This window comes from Molossus molossus, unplaced genomic scaffold (genome assembly GCF_014108415.1).
Source record: "Molossus molossus isolate mMolMol1 unplaced genomic scaffold, mMolMol1.p scaffold_m16_p_7, whole genome shotgun sequence".
Taxonomy (NCBI): Eukaryota; Metazoa; Chordata; class Mammalia; order Chiroptera; family Molossidae; genus Molossus; species Molossus molossus.
In genome coordinates, this window is record NW_023425401.1 from 43,729,332 (window position 1) to 43,748,743 (window position 19,412).

The 19,412-nt window shown below is 34.9% G+C and overlaps 1 protein-coding gene across 2 annotated transcripts in view; it reads left to right on the plus strand.

Annotated features, from left to right (window-relative positions):
* The window catches only part of PHTF2 (putative homeodomain transcription factor 2), a 154,413-nt gene extending 136,077 nt beyond the window's left edge, over nucleotides 1-18,336 (plus strand). The window contains exons 12-18 of one of the 2 annotated variants that reach the window (XM_036246919.1): nucleotides 1,251-1,523; nucleotides 1,750-1,881; nucleotides 4,901-4,987; nucleotides 10,095-10,250; nucleotides 11,375-11,470; nucleotides 16,044-16,169; nucleotides 17,010-18,336. In XM_036246919.1, coding sequence (XP_036102812.1) covers nucleotides 1,251-1,523; nucleotides 1,750-1,881; nucleotides 4,901-4,987; nucleotides 10,095-10,250; nucleotides 11,375-11,470; nucleotides 16,044-16,169; nucleotides 17,010-17,030 — 891 coding nt within the window. In that variant the 3' untranslated portion in view covers nucleotides 17,031-18,336. The remainder of the gene's footprint in view (nucleotides 1-1,250; nucleotides 1,524-1,749; nucleotides 1,882-4,900; nucleotides 4,988-10,094; nucleotides 10,251-11,374; nucleotides 11,471-16,043; nucleotides 16,170-17,009) is intronic. The other variant, XM_036246918.1, reaches the window with a different exon arrangement.
* The last annotated feature ends 1,076 nt before the right edge of the window (nucleotides 18,337-19,412 follow it).

The window sequence follows — 19,412 nt, forward strand, 5'->3', positions numbered from 1 at the left end:
GTATATGCCCTGGCCGATTTGGCTCAGTGATTAGTGTATGGTCCTGCAGACCAAAGGGTTGTGGGTTTGATTTTCAGTCAAGGGCATGTACCTGGGTTGCAGGTTTGATCCCTGGCCCCAGTTGCGGGAGGCATCCAATCCATGTGTCTCTCTCACATCGATGATTCTCTCTCTGTCTCCCTCCCTGAAAAAGTTGATCTACTTCCTCTTTCATATCTCAGTATGAGCAATGAAAAGCTATCAGCAAGGATTCTCCAGTTGGTGCTTTATATCTTAACTATCTGTGAACTAGCATATTATTTACATAATGTATAGAATGATAAAAAGTTAGCTAGGTGATATTTAAGGTATCTCTCAATTCTATTCTTGTATTTTCCCATCATTTAATTTTTAGGATTTTTTTTTTATCCTCACCTGAGGATATTTTTCCACTTTTTATTCAGATAGAGTGGGAGGGAGAGAGAGAGAGAGAGAGAGAAACATCGATGTGAAAGGTACACATCGAGTAGCTGCCACCCACACAACCCAACCAGGACTGGGAACAAACTGCATCCGAGATACGTGCCCTTAGTGGGAACTGAACCCGGGTCTCTCTGGACCGCAGGCCGACGCTCTAACTGCTGAGCCAAACTGGCCAGGGCTAGTTGTTTTTTGTTTTTGTTTTTGTTTTTTATAATTACCCTACCCTCTTTTCCCTTCTCTTATTTAATTGTCCCCTCTCTAACATTTTCTCTTCTAAAATGGTTTTAGAATTTAAAGAGACATCCATTTGTATATTGAGCTATTTGAAGAAAACACAAATTACAAATTTATTAAATAATTAAATAAGTATAATTAGATCTTTTCTTTAATGAACTAAATTTAAGTGGATATCATATTTTATTCTTTTAAATATTACAGTATTTGTGAGTATTTCTAACTTTTGAAATAATGAAATACATAGATTTTTTTCCCCCAAAATCTGGGTAAGACCAAGATAGTTAATCCTTTTTGCAATCTACTTAGTGAATTAGAGATCTGATGTTGAACTGTCTTTGAAAACTGAAGAAATAATGACTTACTTTTTACACATAATAGGCTCTTAAAGTTTGAGTAAATTTAAATGTTAATATTCATGTATTAAAACTAATATATTTTAGCAAACTGATTTCATATTGCTATAAATAAAATCATGCTTAATAGGAATTCATTTTACTGTTAGGTAAAATGTGTGTAAGTTTTTTTTTCTTTTTTCTTTTCTCTCTGTAAAGGTGAATAGCCATATACCAGGAATAGGATACCAGATTTTTGGAAATGCAATCTCTCTAATCCTGGGTTTAACTCCATTTGTTTTCCGACTCTCCCAAGCTACAGACTTGGAACAACTTACAGCACATTCAGCTTCAGAACTTTACATGATTGCATTCGGTTCTAATGAAGATGTCATAGTTCTTTCTATGGTTATTATAAGTTTTGTGGTTCGTGTGTCTCTTGTGTGGATTTTCTTTTTTTTGCTCTGTGTGGCAGAAAGAACTTATAAACAGGTGAGAATAATATAGACTTCTGAATAGGGAATATATTATTCTTTTCCTAATATCCAAAGTATTTTTGAAGTATTTTAGTATTTTGTTAAATCATTCTGAGATGCTAATTATTTTCTTGTTTTGTATTTGTAGTACTTAATAAAATCGTAACAATCCATATTTTGTTCATTTTTGTTTCTCTGTGGTAATGTACTTGAAAACTAATCCTTACCTTTATCTTTTTTAGCGCTTACTTTTTGCAAAACTCTTTGGACATTTAACATCGGCGAGGCGGGCTCGAAAATCTGAAGTTCCTCATTTCCGGTTGAAGAAAGTACAAAATATAAAAATGTGGCTATCTCTTCGGTCCTATCTTAAGGTAGAATGGTGGTGATAAAAATACTCTTAATGTGTTGGCTTCTTGTCCTTTCTTTGTCAATATGTAGGGTCTAGATGAGTATTCATATATGTACTCACATAGTGCTGTGTGGCCATACTTAGTGTTCTTTATGCTCCATATGCAGAAATCCAAAATAAGTGTTTAACTGGTTCTTCTAGAGAGTAAGGGGGAGAGAGAAACATCAATTGGTTGCCTCCTGCACGCCCCCTACTGGGGTTTGAGCCTAAAACCCAGACACATATCCCAACAAACTGGGACCTCTCAATCCACAGGATGACACTTGATTTGCTGAGACACACCAGCTGGGCTTAACTGGTTCTTTATAGTAAAACACCTGAAGTCTAAAAGGCTTAAATGCATTTGATGTAGATGATTCAAGATCAGGTTGTTCTAAATTTATCTTTGTTCATAAATCTCATCAACTTCTACTCATTCAAAAGCTAGATTTAAGATTTTGTTTCTACCTAGAATGGCTATCACAAGCCAGCAGAGGGAGCCCACTGCTTAGAAAATAATTTTAAAAAAATAATCTGTAATTAGAGTCCCCTCAGTGAAGTGGCCTATTACTATTTAAAAATACTAGCTTGCAATTCTAAGCCATTCTTTTCATACTGTTCTTTTCTTTAATCTTTTAAAATAACTTTTCTAATTATAGAATTGGATTAAAAAAATCAGGAGGGAAATGGGAAACCTCTGAATTAATTTTAGGATAACACTTCTGAGAAATATTTCTGTGTTACATTAAGTAACAATGAATTTCATTATGTATGGAGTTGGCCCAAAGGCCAAATCCTCTAACATACCTAGATCTTTATTTATTTATTTATTTGTTTGTTTGTTTGTTTGTTTGTTTTTAAAACCTCACCCGAGGATATTTTTCCATTTATCTTCAGACAGAATGGGAGGGAGGGAGGGAGGGAGAGGGAGGGAGACATACCATTTGGTTGCCTCCTGCAGGACCCTGACCAGGTCTGGGGACTGAACTGCAACTGAGTTACATGCCCTTGACTGGAAACAAACCCAAGACTCTGGTCCATGGGCTGACACTCTGACCATTGAGCAAAACTGGCCAGGGCTTGATCTTTAATGCTTTTTATTTTGAAGTAACAATGAAAGAAGTGAAAAAAAAAATTTGTACTATTTATCCAGCCTTCTTTTTAAAATATTTATTATTTTGCTTATTTATTTAACTTGTTAAATTTAATTAACTTAGTCTCCATTGGGAAATGCTACAAATTGACATAGATTATTTTGTTTCATTCTATCATTTCTGTTGTATGGAAAGATGAATGTCCTCATTGCATAGCTTAGTGAGAAGCAACTCCAAATTTTCTTTGTTTTCAACCCTATGTAGGTATTTTATTCTTTTGTACATTACCTTATTCAATAAACATTTACTTAATGTTAACCATGTGCTGTCCACTATCTATAAAATGAAATTCCCTGCCCTTATGAACTTACACTTCATTAACGTTTAACCTCAGACCTTTGAATTATCTTTGAAATTTACTTCTCTCTCTTGCATTTTCAACATCCAATTTATCATCAGTTTCCACCCTTTCTGCTTCCAAAATACATCTTGAATTCACTTTACTTACATTTCTGTTTCCACCACCTTAATTGAAACCAATTTGGGCTACTGCACTTGCCTCTTTTTTTCTTTTTTTTTTTGTTATTAACCTGGAGGATATTTTTCCATTGATTTTTAGAGAGAGTGGAAGGGAGGGGCAGAGAGAGAGAGATCGATGTGAGAGAGCCACATCAGTTGGTTGCTCCTGTATGCAACCCAACCAGGGTGAGGATCAAACCTGCAACCCAGGTCTGTGCCCTTGATCAGGAATCGAACCCATGATCTTTGGTGCACAGGCCGACACTCTAACCACTTAGCCACACGGGCCAGGGCTGCAGTTACCTTTTTTTTTTTAATCCTCACCTGAGGACATTTTTGCATTTATCCTCAGATAGAGCAGGAGGCAGAGGGAGGAAGAGACAAAAAGAAACATCGATATGAGAGAGACACATCGAGTGGTTGCCACTTACACAACCCCAACTGGGGCCTGGGACAAACTGCAATCAAGGTATGTGCCCTTAGTGGGAACCGAACCCAGGACTCTCTGGTCCACAGGCTGACGCTCTAACCGCTGAGCCAAACCAGGCAGGGCTGCAGTTGCCTCATAACTGGCCTTCCAGCATTCAGATTTCCTCCTTCCAATACTTCTTCGTCTGCCGCCAGAGATCTTTCTAAAATGTAGATTTGACCATATAATTCTTAAAACTTTTTGGGGTTCTCTATTGCTCTTAAGATAAAGAACAAAATCTAACAGGGCTTATAATGCCCATGACCCAGCTCTTGCCAATAGCATGTCTTTCTTGTCTTATTTTGAAACACTACTCTTAGTTTGGTATAAATATCACTTTCTTAGGGAGATCTTCCCAAGCCCACACAATTTTGTATTTGGAAGTTAGGAGGGTGGGCCTGGAAAGATCTTTCTAAGAAAGTGATATTTACATCAAACTCCCTACCAATTTTCTCAAAGCATCCTATGCTTTTTCTTCATAGCACTCATTATAGCTTATCATATATCGGTGCTTATAAGATTGATGTCTGCCTCCCTGTTAGTTCCTGTGAAGGTAGAGACTGTGTCTGTTTTGTTCTCCGCTGTATTTCTACCACCTAGCACAGTACTTCACTCTGAGCAGGTGCTTAAGAAATATTTGTTGAATGAGTAATTAGTGTTTGAAAAAATGAAATATTTGGAAGTTATGTTAAGAATTCTAAGCTATATATTCACTATTTTCACTGTGTTGCAAATCCTCAGGTAACAGTAACACTTTATAATTAAAATTCATCTAACAAATTAGGTATATTTTCAACATTGTAAGTTACGATAAAAAAAAATCAACCTGAAGTGATGGATCAGCACCATAATTGAAAACATGGAATTGGCTGCTAATTAGTAAATATATTTAAAAGTGATTTCCCTTTTTTCCCCCCCAGCGTCGAGGTCCTCAGCGATCAGTTGATGTAATAGTTTCCTCTGCCTTCTTATTGACTATCTCAGTTGTGTTTATCTGTTGTGCCCAGGTGAGTTAAATTGTTCTGTATAGAAATTAGATAATCAGATATATAAAATTCAACTTCAAAGGTTTGCTAATAATAAACAATAAAAGTAATAATATAAGTAAACCCTAGTCACACAATTTTGAAATTGGCTTTTTTGCAGTTTTGTTTTGTTTTTCCAGTAGAATAAATAAATGAATCTTATTCATTTCTTTGTCACACTAGTGGCTAGCATAGTCTCAGATGTCTATTGATTGGGCATATAATTAGTTTTTGTCTATAATTCACTAGGTTATCTTTATTTTCCAAAACAAACTTATGAGTGACTACAGTTATGAATTGTTCCAGGCTATTTCCATGAATCTCCACTTTATTCACATTTAACATTAATTATTTTATATCAGAATTGTCACTGTGACTTGACTGCCTCATGCTCTGTAAAAGAATTCTCATTGACCAAGATTAGTCAGGAAATACAGAAGTATCTCAGGTTATATTTTGTGCTATAAAATTTAATCTTCCATTTCAAGTAATATGACATATTAGATTACCTGAAAATTCTTCTGTTTTAAAACATCATACAAAGCTTGAAAAATAAAACCTAACTTTTTAATATACATATTATATATATCTGAGTTTATAAGACAGTAAGGGACCACAATGAAGATAAAACTGAAAAACACAGCAATTAAGTGTATGTGTTATGCATGGTAGCTATAGGATAAGGAAGTGAAGTTCATTGTCAGTCTTAGTACCCTAGAGACTTGAGATTTTATACCCACATGAGGACAGAAGATGAAGCCTCAACCTACATACATACATTCTTATACAGGCTTACACATAAGGCCTGTATAACCTGTAGTCTCCATGAAAAGGTGGAATAAGAAAAGCAGTCTGCCCACCAGCACAGGAAGACAATAAGGAAGCTTGTCTCTGATTCTGCCTGGACTCTAGCAAAGAGATGGGGAAGAGTCTCTCCTAAGAACCGTAGGTCTGCACTTCTTACAGGTTCAGGGTTTAAATGTATACTACAGGTCTTTTCCTGTAACCCCTGTGTCAAGAAGATAATATAAAAAGTGGTCCTAGGCTCCTGGATACCTAGTGGAAGCAAAACCAAGACTGTGCTGGGGTATGTGACTTCAACCTAGGACTCCCAAGATGTTCACAGATAAAACCTTTTCAGGTTTGAAAACAAGTGAAGAAACAATACAATGTGAGTGTGTCAGCAGATTAATAAACAGCAGGAATAGATCTTCAGGTAATAGACTGATCAGATAGAAACTATAAGGTTAGCTTATTTAAAATGATTAAAGAGGTAACACTACAAAAAAAAAAAAAGGTAGATTTGAAAGAGAACCAAATAGTACTCCAGAGAAATAAAAATATGGCATCAACATTAAAAACACAACAAACAGAAAAAAATAGCAGATTGAAAACAGCTAAAGATAGTGAACTGGGAGAAGGGGAGAAAAATTACCCAGAATATAAGACAGTGATAAAGAGATTGAAATATGAAAAGGGGATTGAGACAGATGGGAGAGCCAAAATAAATCTAACAGGAATTGCAGATGGAAAGTAGAGGGGGAGCAGTATTTGGAGAGGTAATGGCTATGAGTTTTTCTGAACTGATAAAAAACATTAATTTTTATCACACTTAGACACATTGTAGAGAAACTGCAGGACACCAAAAACAAAAAGAAAAATAAAAGCACCCCAAAGAAAAAGACTGATTTCTGTACTCAGAATTTCTAAATACATCTCAGTCTTTTCTTCAGGATTTAATTTCCATGTTCCTGAAGTACATCTTAGGATGTCTCTTAAACATAAAATCATCTATTGTTAGCAACAAAAGATATATTGAAAAGTTTTGAATGTAAAAGAATAGAAAAAGAGTCCAGTATGGCTCGGTGGTTAAGCATCAACCCATGCACCAAGAGGTCACTGGTTTGATTCCCAATCAGCGCACATGCCCAAGTTGCAGGCTTATCCCCAGTAGGTTGTGCAAGAGGCAGCCAGTTGATGGTTCTCTCTCACATCATTGTTTTTATCTCTCCCTCTCCCTTCCTCTCTCAAAATCAATATATATATAAACGTATTGCAGGCAAACATTAGCCGAGAGAAAACTGGTAACCTTTCATTACTATCAGATGAAACAGACTGTAATCTAAGAAGCCTGATAAAAATTAAAAGAATAATTCATCAAGAAGACTAATCTGTATGCATGTGATCATATAACCTCAAATATATCTATATATAACCAAAATCAATAGTACTTTAGTGAGAAATTGACAAAATACTACATTGGGAGGTTTCAACACATTTCTTTTAGTAATTGCTAGGTTAAGCAGACAAAAAATGTAATGAAGATATATATCTAAATAAGATAGTCAAAATTTTATTCTAAAATTGGAGAATACATGCTTTTCAGGCATAAGGACAGTTATAAACCTTTCCCATGTTCTAGGCCATAAAGTAATTTTCAACTGATACTATACAGCCCACTTGATCTAGCTGTAATGCAATTAGAAAACAGTGACAGCACCCAAAAAACCTCATACATTTGGAAATTTTAAAACATAAATAAGAAATATTTAAAAAGTAAAAGCACAGTATTAAACTGTGAAATACTGGCACAGTTGAGGATGTTTTAAAAAGAATACCAGTAGAAGTTACCTTATGCCATTAAAGTTAAAAGCTTAGGTGTAAAGTTTTGTAGAGTTGCATAATTTATTAAAACTGACTCAAAAAGTAATTGAAAAAACTGAAGAGAACTATAACCATAACACAATATTGATTCAATAGTTTAAAAGTCTGCCACCAACAAAAAGCCTCTAGACCCATGAGGTTTTACAGGTGAATTTTGCCAGATATTCAAGTGAACAAGTAGTCCTAATCCTATACAAAATCTTAGAAGAATACAAAAATAGCATATTCCACCAATTCATTTTATGTGGCAAATATAACTTTGATACCAACACTAGAGAGACAGTATGAAAATGAGAAACTATGAGTTAATTTCCCTTATTAACTTAGATGCAAAGTACTAGGATGATAAAACCAGCAGTTTATTTTTTTTATTTTTATTTTTTTTTTATCCTCACCCGAGGACATTTTTTGATATTTTGCTCAGAGTGGGAGGGAGAGAGAGAGAAACATCGATGTGAAAGGGACACATCAAGTGGCTGCCACCCACACGAACCAAACAGGGCCGGGGCCAAACTGCAACTGAGGTACATGCCCTTAGTGGGAACTGAACCCCGGTCTCTCCAGACCACAGGCCAACGCTCCAACCACTGAGCCAAACCGGCCAGGGCGAAACCAGCAGTTTAATAACAGTAAATATGCCATGATCAAAATAGTTTATTCCTGGAATGCAAAGATTTTGCACTTTAGAAAATCCATTAATCTAGTTTGAGCTCCTTTAGTTGATTAAAAGAGGACAAAACATCCGATCATCTCAATAGATGCAGAAAACAAATTGGTAAATTTCATTGGAGGTTTATAATGCAACGACTGGAAGGTACTGTGCTTAATCTGATAAAATATATCTTTCAAAAATGGGAGCAAACTGTACTTATAATATTTATTACTTTAGAGGTATTTATTTTAAAAACAAATAAGACAACATCTCTACCACTTCTGGTCAGCATTTTGATAGAGGGTATTAACCAGTGAAGACAGGAAAAACAAATAAATGGTATAAAGATTGAAAAGGAAAAAACAAAGTAATAGACTATATGATTGTCTATATAGAACATCCAAATAACTTTATAGATAAATTATAAACAAAAAATATGAGACATTTTTTAGAAGATCAAGATTAACAAAAATGGTTACATCACCATAAAAAAATTAATTTTTCCTATGAGCTAGAGAACAGCAAACTTCCTCTGTAAAGGGCCGGATGGCAAATATTTTAGAATTTTGCCTGACTTGTTCAATCTCTCATACATTCTTCTCCTCCCTCACCCCTCCATTAAATTTTTAAGTATACAAAAGACACCATAATGACAAATGGAGTCTGGGGGAAAATAATGGCAAAATATGTGACTTAAATGGCATTGTTATTCAGAATATATAAATAACATCTAAAATCAGTAAGAAAAGCAGACAACCTAATATAGAGAAAGTGGATATGGAATAGAAGTTAAGAAGAGAAAATCCAATGATCAATAAACATATGAAACATATTCATCCTCCCTAAGAGGATGAAACAGGAAAAGTAAAATCAAAACAGTAAGAAAACAATTTATACCTATCACATTGGCAGGTATTAAGAAGTTGGGTAATACCAAGTGTAGGCAAAAATGAGGGGCAAAGGATAATACTGCTGAGAGTATAAATTGGTACAACTGTTTTAGAGACAAATTTGTAATATCTAATAAAGTTGAATATGTGAATATCCAAGGACCCAGCAATTTTACTCCTACCTGTTAACTCCTAGAGAAAGTCTTACATGTATACACAAAGAGATGCATAGAAGAATGTTTATCACAGCATTGTTTGTAATAGGAAAAATTGGCAACAAAATAAATGTTAATGGAGAGAGGAGGCCAATACATTGTGCTTGACTCTTTCACTGTCATACCTCATAGGAGTTAGAATGAATGAATTTGAGCTTCATGTATTAACATGGTTAAACCTTGAAAACAAAGTTCAGTGGCATAAAAAACAAACTGAAGAATGATGTGGACAATGTGATAATATTTTTATAAATTCTAAAATATATATAAAACAATAGTTTAAAGAGATATGTGGCTGAACTATAAATTGCATGGAAAAGATAAACACAGAATTTATTGCCTTTACAGAGGGGATATGGAAGAAGGGAGTAAGGATTAAGGAAAAGTATAAAGGGGCTTCAGCTGAATCTCTTATCTTTTATTTTTCAATAATCTGAAAGAAATATTGCAAAATATTGAGATTTGACAAAAATGGGTAGAGGCCCATGGATTTTGATTACATTATACTTTTTAATGTGCTTGAAATATTTCATAATAAATGTGAAATGTTTTAAAAATGTAATACTATGTTCATGATCAATTTGTATGAAGTACAATGTTATTTTCTCTTAAAAAGAAATTGTTTGAATGACTGTTTCTTTATGTTGCCCTTTTCAAACACTTTTTAGTTGCTTCATGTGCATGAGATCTTCCTTGATTGTCACTACAATTGGGAACTCGTAATCTGGTGCATCTCACTAACACTTTTTCTGCTGAGATTTGTTACCCTTGGGTCAGAAACAAGTAAAAAATATAGCAATACCTCAATATTACTTACTGAACAGGTGAGAGAATACATGTTTATTATGTTATAAGTTAATGTCTGCTGTGTACATATGAAATTAAAATGTTTTCATTTACTTCACATTTTTTGTGGAACCTAGATTAAGACCATTTGTGTTATAAAGCAAAACTTGAAATTTGATACAGAAGCCCTTCTTCAGTGTTCCTACCTTGATGCAGGTTTCAGATCTAATCTACTTTTTTTTTGTTCATCCTCACCCAAGGACATTTTCCCATTTTTTTGTTCAGGTAGAGTGGAAGGGAGAGAGGGGAACAGAGAGAGAGAGAGAGAGAAACATCGATGTGAAAGGAACACATCAAGTGGCTGCCACCCGCATGACCGACCAGGGCCGGGAACAAACTGCAACTGAGGTTCGCGCCCTTAGCGGGAACCGAACCCGGGTCTCTCAGGACCGCAGGCTGACGCTCTAACCGCTGAGCCAAACCGGCCAGGGCAGATCTAATCTATTTTTATGTCCCATTTTCATTTAATAAGAAGTACAATTTATAGAAATTACGGATTATAAACCTTTAGTGGGATATGTTTGCTTTGCAATGTAGCAGAGCCATGTTTGAATAAGTATGAATTTTTATTCAGTAGAAAGGATAAAGCATAATAATTTTGATGGTCAGTTTTATTTTATATGAATTTTTTTTTTCTATTTTTCTTATTTATAGGAATTATTCAAAGAAACTTAATTGCCAGTGAACTTGAGTATTTTTGTCAGGGATAGTTTGATGTTTTAAAAATTGGTAACCTTGTAAATTAGCTCAATTAAAAAGATAGGAGAAGGTAGCAAACAAACCAATTGATTTACTATAGTTATTCTTTAGGTTGATTTGGTTCTGAGATTAAAGTGTTTCATCTTTTAAAGAATGACATTCAGTTTTCCTTACTTGTAGCTTTTAATTATATTTGAAAAATATTTTAAATTATTTTCTTATAAAATAAGCTTATTGTAGGAAATTTGGAATATACAGTAAAGTATGAAGAATATTAATATCACCTATATTCTCAGTAATCAGATAATTACAATTAATATTTTAGTGAATGTCTTTACATTTCTTTTTCAATTAGTATGTTATAATTTTAAATAGTTTTAATTGTTTATTTTTTTTAATAAAGATAAACCTATACTTGAAAATGGAGAAGAAACCTAACAAAAAAGAGGAACTGACAATAGTGAATAATGTTTTAAAACTGGCTACTAAACTGCTAAAGGTAATTTTAAAAATGGATATAATGTAGAATATGCTGTTCTGACGTTATATCTGAGTCTTTTGTTTGTAGATCCTACCTTGTATTTGGTTTTCATGATTATCCACATTGTTTCCAAATTATATTTGAGCACATTCACGCAATTAACATTTAACTTCTCATTGCAAAACTAAACAAAGTAATCCATATCATTTAATTTTGAAATTTTAATAACTTGAAGTTTTAAGACTTTTAAATAATGTTAGAATATTGTAGACGTTGGCATCTTTGGAAATTTTTGCCTCTTAGAACTTAAAATAGATTTCAAAAAAGGAGATTTGATGTTAATTTGGAAAATTTTTCATTTTGTATTTCTCAGAACCATCTTCTTGCTTGACCTGCATCAGCTTAAAAAGTAGTAATACATAATCATTATAATACATATCACCAACGAACATTTATATTTTCAAATTGTTTTTGGTAATAAAAATATTTCAATATGTCTGATTTCATAATATCTCTTTGAAGGTATTTTAATAAAATATTTTTATCACTGCGTTGGCAGTGTTAGTCATGCTTTTCTTAAAAGGGAAATATTTTTTAAATTCCCGATTTCTATAACAAATGAAATATTCTTAGAATTGTTTATAAGTGTTCAGAAAATAGTATGGAATTATAGTTGTGTCTCATTGTTATGGTTAATTCTTCACTCATCTAAAAAGTGTTAATTTACTAGATACTTCACCTGACAGTATATTGTCATTGAAAGGATTCAGAAGAGAAGGGCGAGTTTTGTTTTGTTTTTGTTTTTTTGACATATACATATTGAATATGTTCAGAGTGTAGGCACAATGCTGGGCAGAAGGAAGCTATAAAGATGAGATTTAAGAGCAGCTTCTATCTCAGAGTAGAGATAAAAATAGAAATAACTAAAATAGAAAGCACAACAGTGTAATTCTTTTTGATCATACGCAGTCTTCTAGTTGGAAACCTGGGGCTTAATATAAATTGCTCCTTCTCTCTCATTGTTCACAGCCACGAAATCCTCAGGCACATTGATTCAACCTCTCAAATATCTTCCAATTCATCCTCTCTTCCCTATCAATACTGCCCTAAGTCAGACCCTCATCATCTCTCACTTAAGCTTTAGATACACTGAACTCTTACGGTATCTCCTTTTTCTGGTCCCACTACTCTCTCATCCATCTTCCATATTGCTGACCTGATGATCTTTCTCGTATCCCCTGATAAATTCCTTTAGTGCCAGTCTGTCAGTACAGTCAGCCTAAAGAATGATGCTTACATAAGTAGCCGGTTTTATAAATTCAAGTAATTCTTCTGTTGTACTTGGGCTCTAACAATGCTGAGCAAACTCTAGCAATACAAAGGTGCCATGTTGTCGGGTGTCTTAATGGAATACTCACTCTCCCTACCCACTAAGTTTCAGGAGCACCTTCCTCTATGGCCCACTGTCTTTTTTTTTTTTTTTTTTTTAATCTTTATTGTTGAATGTAGAATGTATTACAGATGTTCCATATTTTTCCCCCATTGACCTCCTCCCCACTCCCGCCCCTCTCCCGCCCCCCTCCCGCCCCCCTCCCGCCCCCCTCCCGCCTTTTCCCACACTATTGTCTGTGTCCATTGGTTATGCATATAAGTTCTTTGGTTTATTTCTTCCCGCCACCCACCCCAACCCCTTTCCCTTTGAGGTTTGTCAGTCTAGCATTGAATTTGTACTTCTTAATCCCTTCACCTTTTTCACCCATTCCCCCAACCCCCCTCCCATCTGGCAACCAACAAAATGTTTTCTGTATCTATGAGAATGTTTCTGTTCTATCTGTTCATTTTGTTTATAGATTCCATTGTTGATAGATATGTATTCATTGCCATTTTGTTTGTTCATATATTTTATCTTATCTTCAAAAAGACCCTTCATCATTTCATATAATAACGGTTTGGTAGTGATGAACTCCTTTAACTTTTTCTTGTCTGGGAAAGTCTTTATATGGCCATCTATTGTAAATGACAGCTTTGCAGGATAGAGTAATCTTGGTTGTAGGTTCTTGCTTTTCATCACTCTGAATATTTCTTGCCACTCCCTTCTGGCCTGCAAAGTTTCTTTTGAGAAATCAGCTGACAGCCTTATGGGAACTCTCTTGTAGGTAACTAGCTGCCTTTCTCTTGCTGCTTTTAAGATTCTCTCCTTGTCTTGAACCTTTTGCATTTTGATGATGATGTGTCTTGATGTGGGCCTCTTGGGGTTCCTCTTGTTTGGGACTCTCTGTTTTTCCTGGACTTGTATGTCTCTTTCCTTCATCAAGTTAGGGAAGTTTTCTGCCATTATTGTTTCAAACAGGTTTTCAATTTCTTGTTCTCTTCTCCTTCCGGCACCCCCAAGATGCGAATGTTGGCACGCTTGAAGTTGTCCCAGAGGCTCCTTACACTATCCTCATTTTTTTGGATTCCTTTTTCTTTTTTGCTGTTCTGATTGGGCGTTTTTTGTTTCCTTATATTCCAAATCAATGGTTTGCTTTTTGGATTTACATACTCTACTATTGAATCTGTGTAAATTATTCTTTATTTCAGTTAAAGCCTCCTTCGTTTCTAACTTTGCATCGATCATTTCTGACTGGTCCTTTTTTATGCTCTTGAGGCCCTCCCTAAGTTCACTGAGGTTCTCACTGAGTTCATTGAGCATCCTTATAAGCAGTATTTTGAACTCAGCATCTGTTAGGTTGCTTATCTCCATTTCCCTTAGTTCTTTTCTGGGGGTTTTGTTCTGTTCTTTCATTTGGGACCTGTTTCTTTGTCTCCTCATTTTGGCTGCCTCCCTGTGTTTGTTTCTGTGTATTACTTAACGAGCGGTATGGGGCTAGCTGAGACCAGATGCTGCTCGTTTGAAAGAATTTAGGAAAAACCTGAAGCAGGATCCAAGACAGGTCAATCCTATGGTTAAGCAGCTGGCAACACCTTGGGTGGGCCTGAAAGCTGGGTGGGCCTGAAAGTTGGGGGGGCGGGGCGGGGCCTCAGGGAGTCACCAGGGCGGGGCTACCAGCATGGGCCAGGTTGCTGGAGTCCCAGATATGGCTGCTGTCTGCCGCCCCAGGGAAGGGTTCACCAAAGAAACAAAGGCCTCTGACAGCACGTTTGTCCCGGAGAAAGCCCCCTCTTCAGCCCTTGCTCCAGTGCCAAACAGCTCAGTTCTTCCCTGTATGTCTCTGGCGCCCCTGTAGCTGCCTCCCCTTCAAGCTTAGAGGGAGTGAGTCCGATAAGTTTGCGCGGGCCCTTTAAGAGCAGCTGCCTGGGGCTCCAGCCGCTTCAGCTTCCCTGAGCCTCAGTTCCTGCTGGTTTTTCCAGCCAGAAGTTATGGGGACTTCTCTTTCTGGCACTGGAACCCTGAGCGGGGCACCTGGTATGGGACAGGGACCCCTCAGTCCTCAGGAAGGACCTTCCCAGCCGAGGTATCCTCCTGATTTTTATCTGCCACACGTGGGTGTTGGACCAGCCCGTCTCACGCCCCCCTCACGCCTCCGCTCCTCCTACCAGTCTCGAAGCAGCTGCTTTAATTCCGTAGTTGTAGGACTTCCATTCAGCTTGATTTCAGGCGGTTTTGAATGTTGGTTGTTCTGTAGTTTAGTTGGAACTTGGATGTGGTTGTGGGAGGACGCGATACTGTGTTTACCTACGCCGCCATCTTGACTGGAAGTCCTTCGGCCCACTGTCTTTTATATATACCTTTTATGTAGGACTCTAATAGTTGAATTATTTATCTGCAGGTCTATTAGACTTCAAGGTCCTTCGGCGCAGGAACTGAATCTGAACTTCCCAGAGCCTAGCACAGGGCCTAGCATATAAGAGAACTTTAAATGTTGAGTCAATTAATTCATGTATTAGAAAGTTGTCTCAAAGGGGAGTTTTTGTATATGTATTAATATTGGCAGAAAATTGGCTGCTTAAATTTCTAATTCTTCTGCAAAAAGGTGCTGTTTAAATTTATATTCTTATACAAACATGTTCTTAAACCTTGTAGCTACTAGACCAATACTTTTCTAGTTATTCATTTGGGATAGAAGTTAGAGTTTCAAATTTAGATTATATAATTTTTTTTAAATTACAGTTGTCATTCAACATTATAATATTTTCAGGTGTATGCATAATGGTTAGACATTTATATAACTTACAAGATGATCCCATGATAAATCTTTACACATCTGACACCATACACCAATGTTATTGACCATATTTCCTATGCTGTACTTTACACACCCTGTGACTATTTGTAACTGCCAGTTTGTACTTCTTAATCACTTCACTTTTCACCCATCCCCCCCAACTCCCTTCCCATCTGGAAACCATCAATTGGTTACAGAGTTCTTTTAAAGGAAGTCACCTCCTCCTTAAGAAAAAAAAACCTTAAGGTGTATTTTTTACTTATTTCAGATTTAACCAAGTTTATTCTTTCTAAAACTATTCATAATTTATAACTGTTTTTCAAAATAGTGTTATTTTTAAAAAATCCTCACTATATATTACCTTGAATTAGTTTAACTGATACTTCTTAATGAATGTGGGCTCATGATTTTTTTTCTTTTCCTAGGAATTGGACAGCCCCTTTAGGTTATATGGGCTCACAATGAATCCACTGCTTTATAACATCACCCAAGTTGTCATCCTGTCAGCCGTTTCTGGTGTTATCAGTGACTTGCTTGGATTTAATTTAAAGGTAAGAACTTACAGGTATTTTTTTATTACTTAGTGCCCTGTTACATTTTTGTGATATTTATTTTACCCTAGCACTCTTTTGAGATCTCATGTGCACAGTGATGAAATCATTTTGATAATATTATATATAATTAGTGGAAATAATTTTATATTTAATTTCAAAGAATGATAAACATTCTTGGTTTATAATATGGTAGGAATTCCTAATTTGGAATAGTATTCATTACAAATAGGACTTTTATGTAGAATAAGTAGCATTTATTTTTACTCATATAATCTGAATCTAATTTAGGTGATTAAAAAAAAAAAGAAGAGCCTTATTTTTTTTCAGCCAAAAGTTATATTACTTATCTATATAGCAATGCATACATCCTCCAACATATGTTCAGCTTTTAGTGAATAAGGTACAGACTATTTGTGTTAAACTAGTTGTATATGTATATTGTCACTTCCCTGTAAAAGAAAACAAGAGAAATCTGATTATGACTTTACTTGTTTAAGGTGAATTCATCTTGAAAATTAAAGGATGGGGTTGGGGAAGAGATTAATCAAAGAACTTATATGTATATGTGCATAACCTATGGACACAGACAAGAGGGTGGTGAAGGCAGGGGGGCAGAAGTGAGGGGGTCAATGGGGGAAAAAGGGGATATCTAATACTTCCAACAATAAGGATAAATTTTTAAAAATGAAGAAAATAAAAGGATAAAGGAATTTTAAAAAGTAGAACAAATATTTATGAATGAAATTTAGATAAAAATAGTATTATGTGATATAATTTAATAAGTTATGATATTAAAACTGGCTCTAATGGTCACTACTTCTATTATTTTTTCACTAGCTGTGGAAGATCAAATCATGACAATTCAGAGAAAAGAAGATGTAGCCTCTTTTCCAGAATAAGAGTACCAACTAAGCTGCCTGAAAGCAGTCACTCTGCTTCGGGAGTCTCAGCTGGGAAATTGAAGTGTTTACATCACACTGTCTTGTGCAATTCTTATATTTATTTTACTTGTTCACTGTTTTTTTTACATTTACTTCAGTCTTTATATTTTATTTTTAGCATTGATGTGTACGTAATTGTTGATGAAGGGGGTGATAAAACTGATATCCAGATACTTGAGATCCTGGTAATTGCTTATAAATAATTGACAAAACAACAGATCGTGAGAATAGAAGCCATTGCTAAGCACTGTTTCTCCACCAATGCCGTGAACTTGCCTTACTTGAGGAAAACTTCTTTAAACTTTGAAATATTGCATTGGACTCCAGCTAAACCTGTAAAGCATTTTCTTCAGTAAATCAAGATCCAGTTAGGGCTTCTCTTGAATTATTTTGGAACAATGCCAGGATTCAAACTGATTAAGCTGCAGTTAAGCACCCTTCAGTATTAATATATATAGTATTACGTAACAGGTCAACAAAGTGCTCTTTGATAATAAAACTCTTAATAGAGCAATAATTGTAAATGGTTACCATACTGTAAGATATTTTGATAAAAATTTACTAGTAATAATTGTATTTATTTGAAACACTGGGCTGTTTGCACAGCTCTAACTGTGCATGCTCAAAATGTGCACTTTTTAAAATTGTTACTTTTAAATGCGTATCTTTATATGGGATATGTTATAGTGTACTAGGGCATGATATGGTATCCTTTTGAGTGAGGTATATACTCATCTCACAAGTGAAGTGCCTATTGATATTACTAAAGTATATATGTTTACTGAAGTAAAATAATTTTCTCCCCATGGTACACTGTAGTGTGTGCTCTTCATACCACACTCGAATGAACAACTTAAGAATCAATAAAATATCCCTGATTGATAGTTATAAAAGTACTATATACCCAAATTTTCAGAAAAGACAGCTTCAGCTTGCAAATTCTATCCCCTAAACTTAATCTGGTACATTTCCTACCCCACCCCCATCTCTACCCAATTATATAAGGGCTATTTTAGATGTTTTTAACCTGGACAGTTAACCCACCACCACACCAACCCCCATCTCAACCCCCAAATAATTTGCCAAGTGTCCAGTTGAGAACTTATTGTGTTGGCACCTTAGGTAAATAGGGCAAATATGATGGTATCTTATTGGGACTAGATTTTAAGTTGTTATATTTGTACAATCAAGAATATTTTAGGAAATAATTAAAACATGGAAATGTATTTGCAATTTTTTTAAAACTGGGCATCTTAGTTTTTAAAACAATTTATTTGAAACAATCTAGAATTTTCTTGGTGCAAGGTGTATCATGTTGAATATTTTCACATTTTAAAAAATTTTAGGGAATTTAAAATAATTAATTGTAAATGACTTACTTGATTGGTGCAGTTTTAATCCCTAAATCATAATCTTAAGATCAGGAATGTGTAGAGAACAAAGCTATGTCATGATATCACTTTGCTCTTACCATTTCTTTTGATCTGCCTCAATTCAGCCTCTGTAGTATATTTTCTTTCTGTAGAAAACAACAAAAGCATTTTGTTTTATTTGCCTATGTTCTAATGTGTTTAATAATGACCAAAGTGCATTCTGAGTTTTTTCAAGGAATGTATTGCTGGAGCTTTAAGAACATACTTAATTTCTCATGTGAAAAATTAGGCTTTGTTTGATATGTCTCTTCTTCCTCTATTGTCTAATGTTGAGGTTGTTTTTAGGAATTATATTTTATAAACTTTTTCAAAATAAGGTACAAAGCTATTCAGAACTTAACATTTTGCACAGAATATGTCAAATATATTTTGAGAAAAAAAGTACAGCATTGAGTTCTGTTAAGAAAAAAAGGAAACTATTGTATCTCAAAAAAAATCTTATTTCAGAATGGAAATATTTTTGAGAAAAGTAGCTAAGTATACTGATTTAGGAAAGTGCTTGTTTTGGATTGAAGTTCATTTTAACTTGGAGTTGGGAGTTGACTTATTGAGTACCATATACCTCTCAACAACTTATTAATAATATGTTGGATTATTTCACTAATGTGGGCTACAATGAAATAATAAAGGGAAAAAGTTGTCTTTTTAAGCAATTTCAGAACATTAATGGAACTGTTTTCAAAGCAGAAAAATTGACATTGCTGCCTTTAAGAATACCATGAATGTAAGAAATTGTAACACATCACATAATGCAGAAAAGGCAGTTCAAAGATAGAATTGTGGCAGATGTTGTGTGTTAACTATTTCTTTGCCACGTGTTGTGTTTGAAAGTTTGAACAGCAGGTTTAAAATAAAACATTGTATGA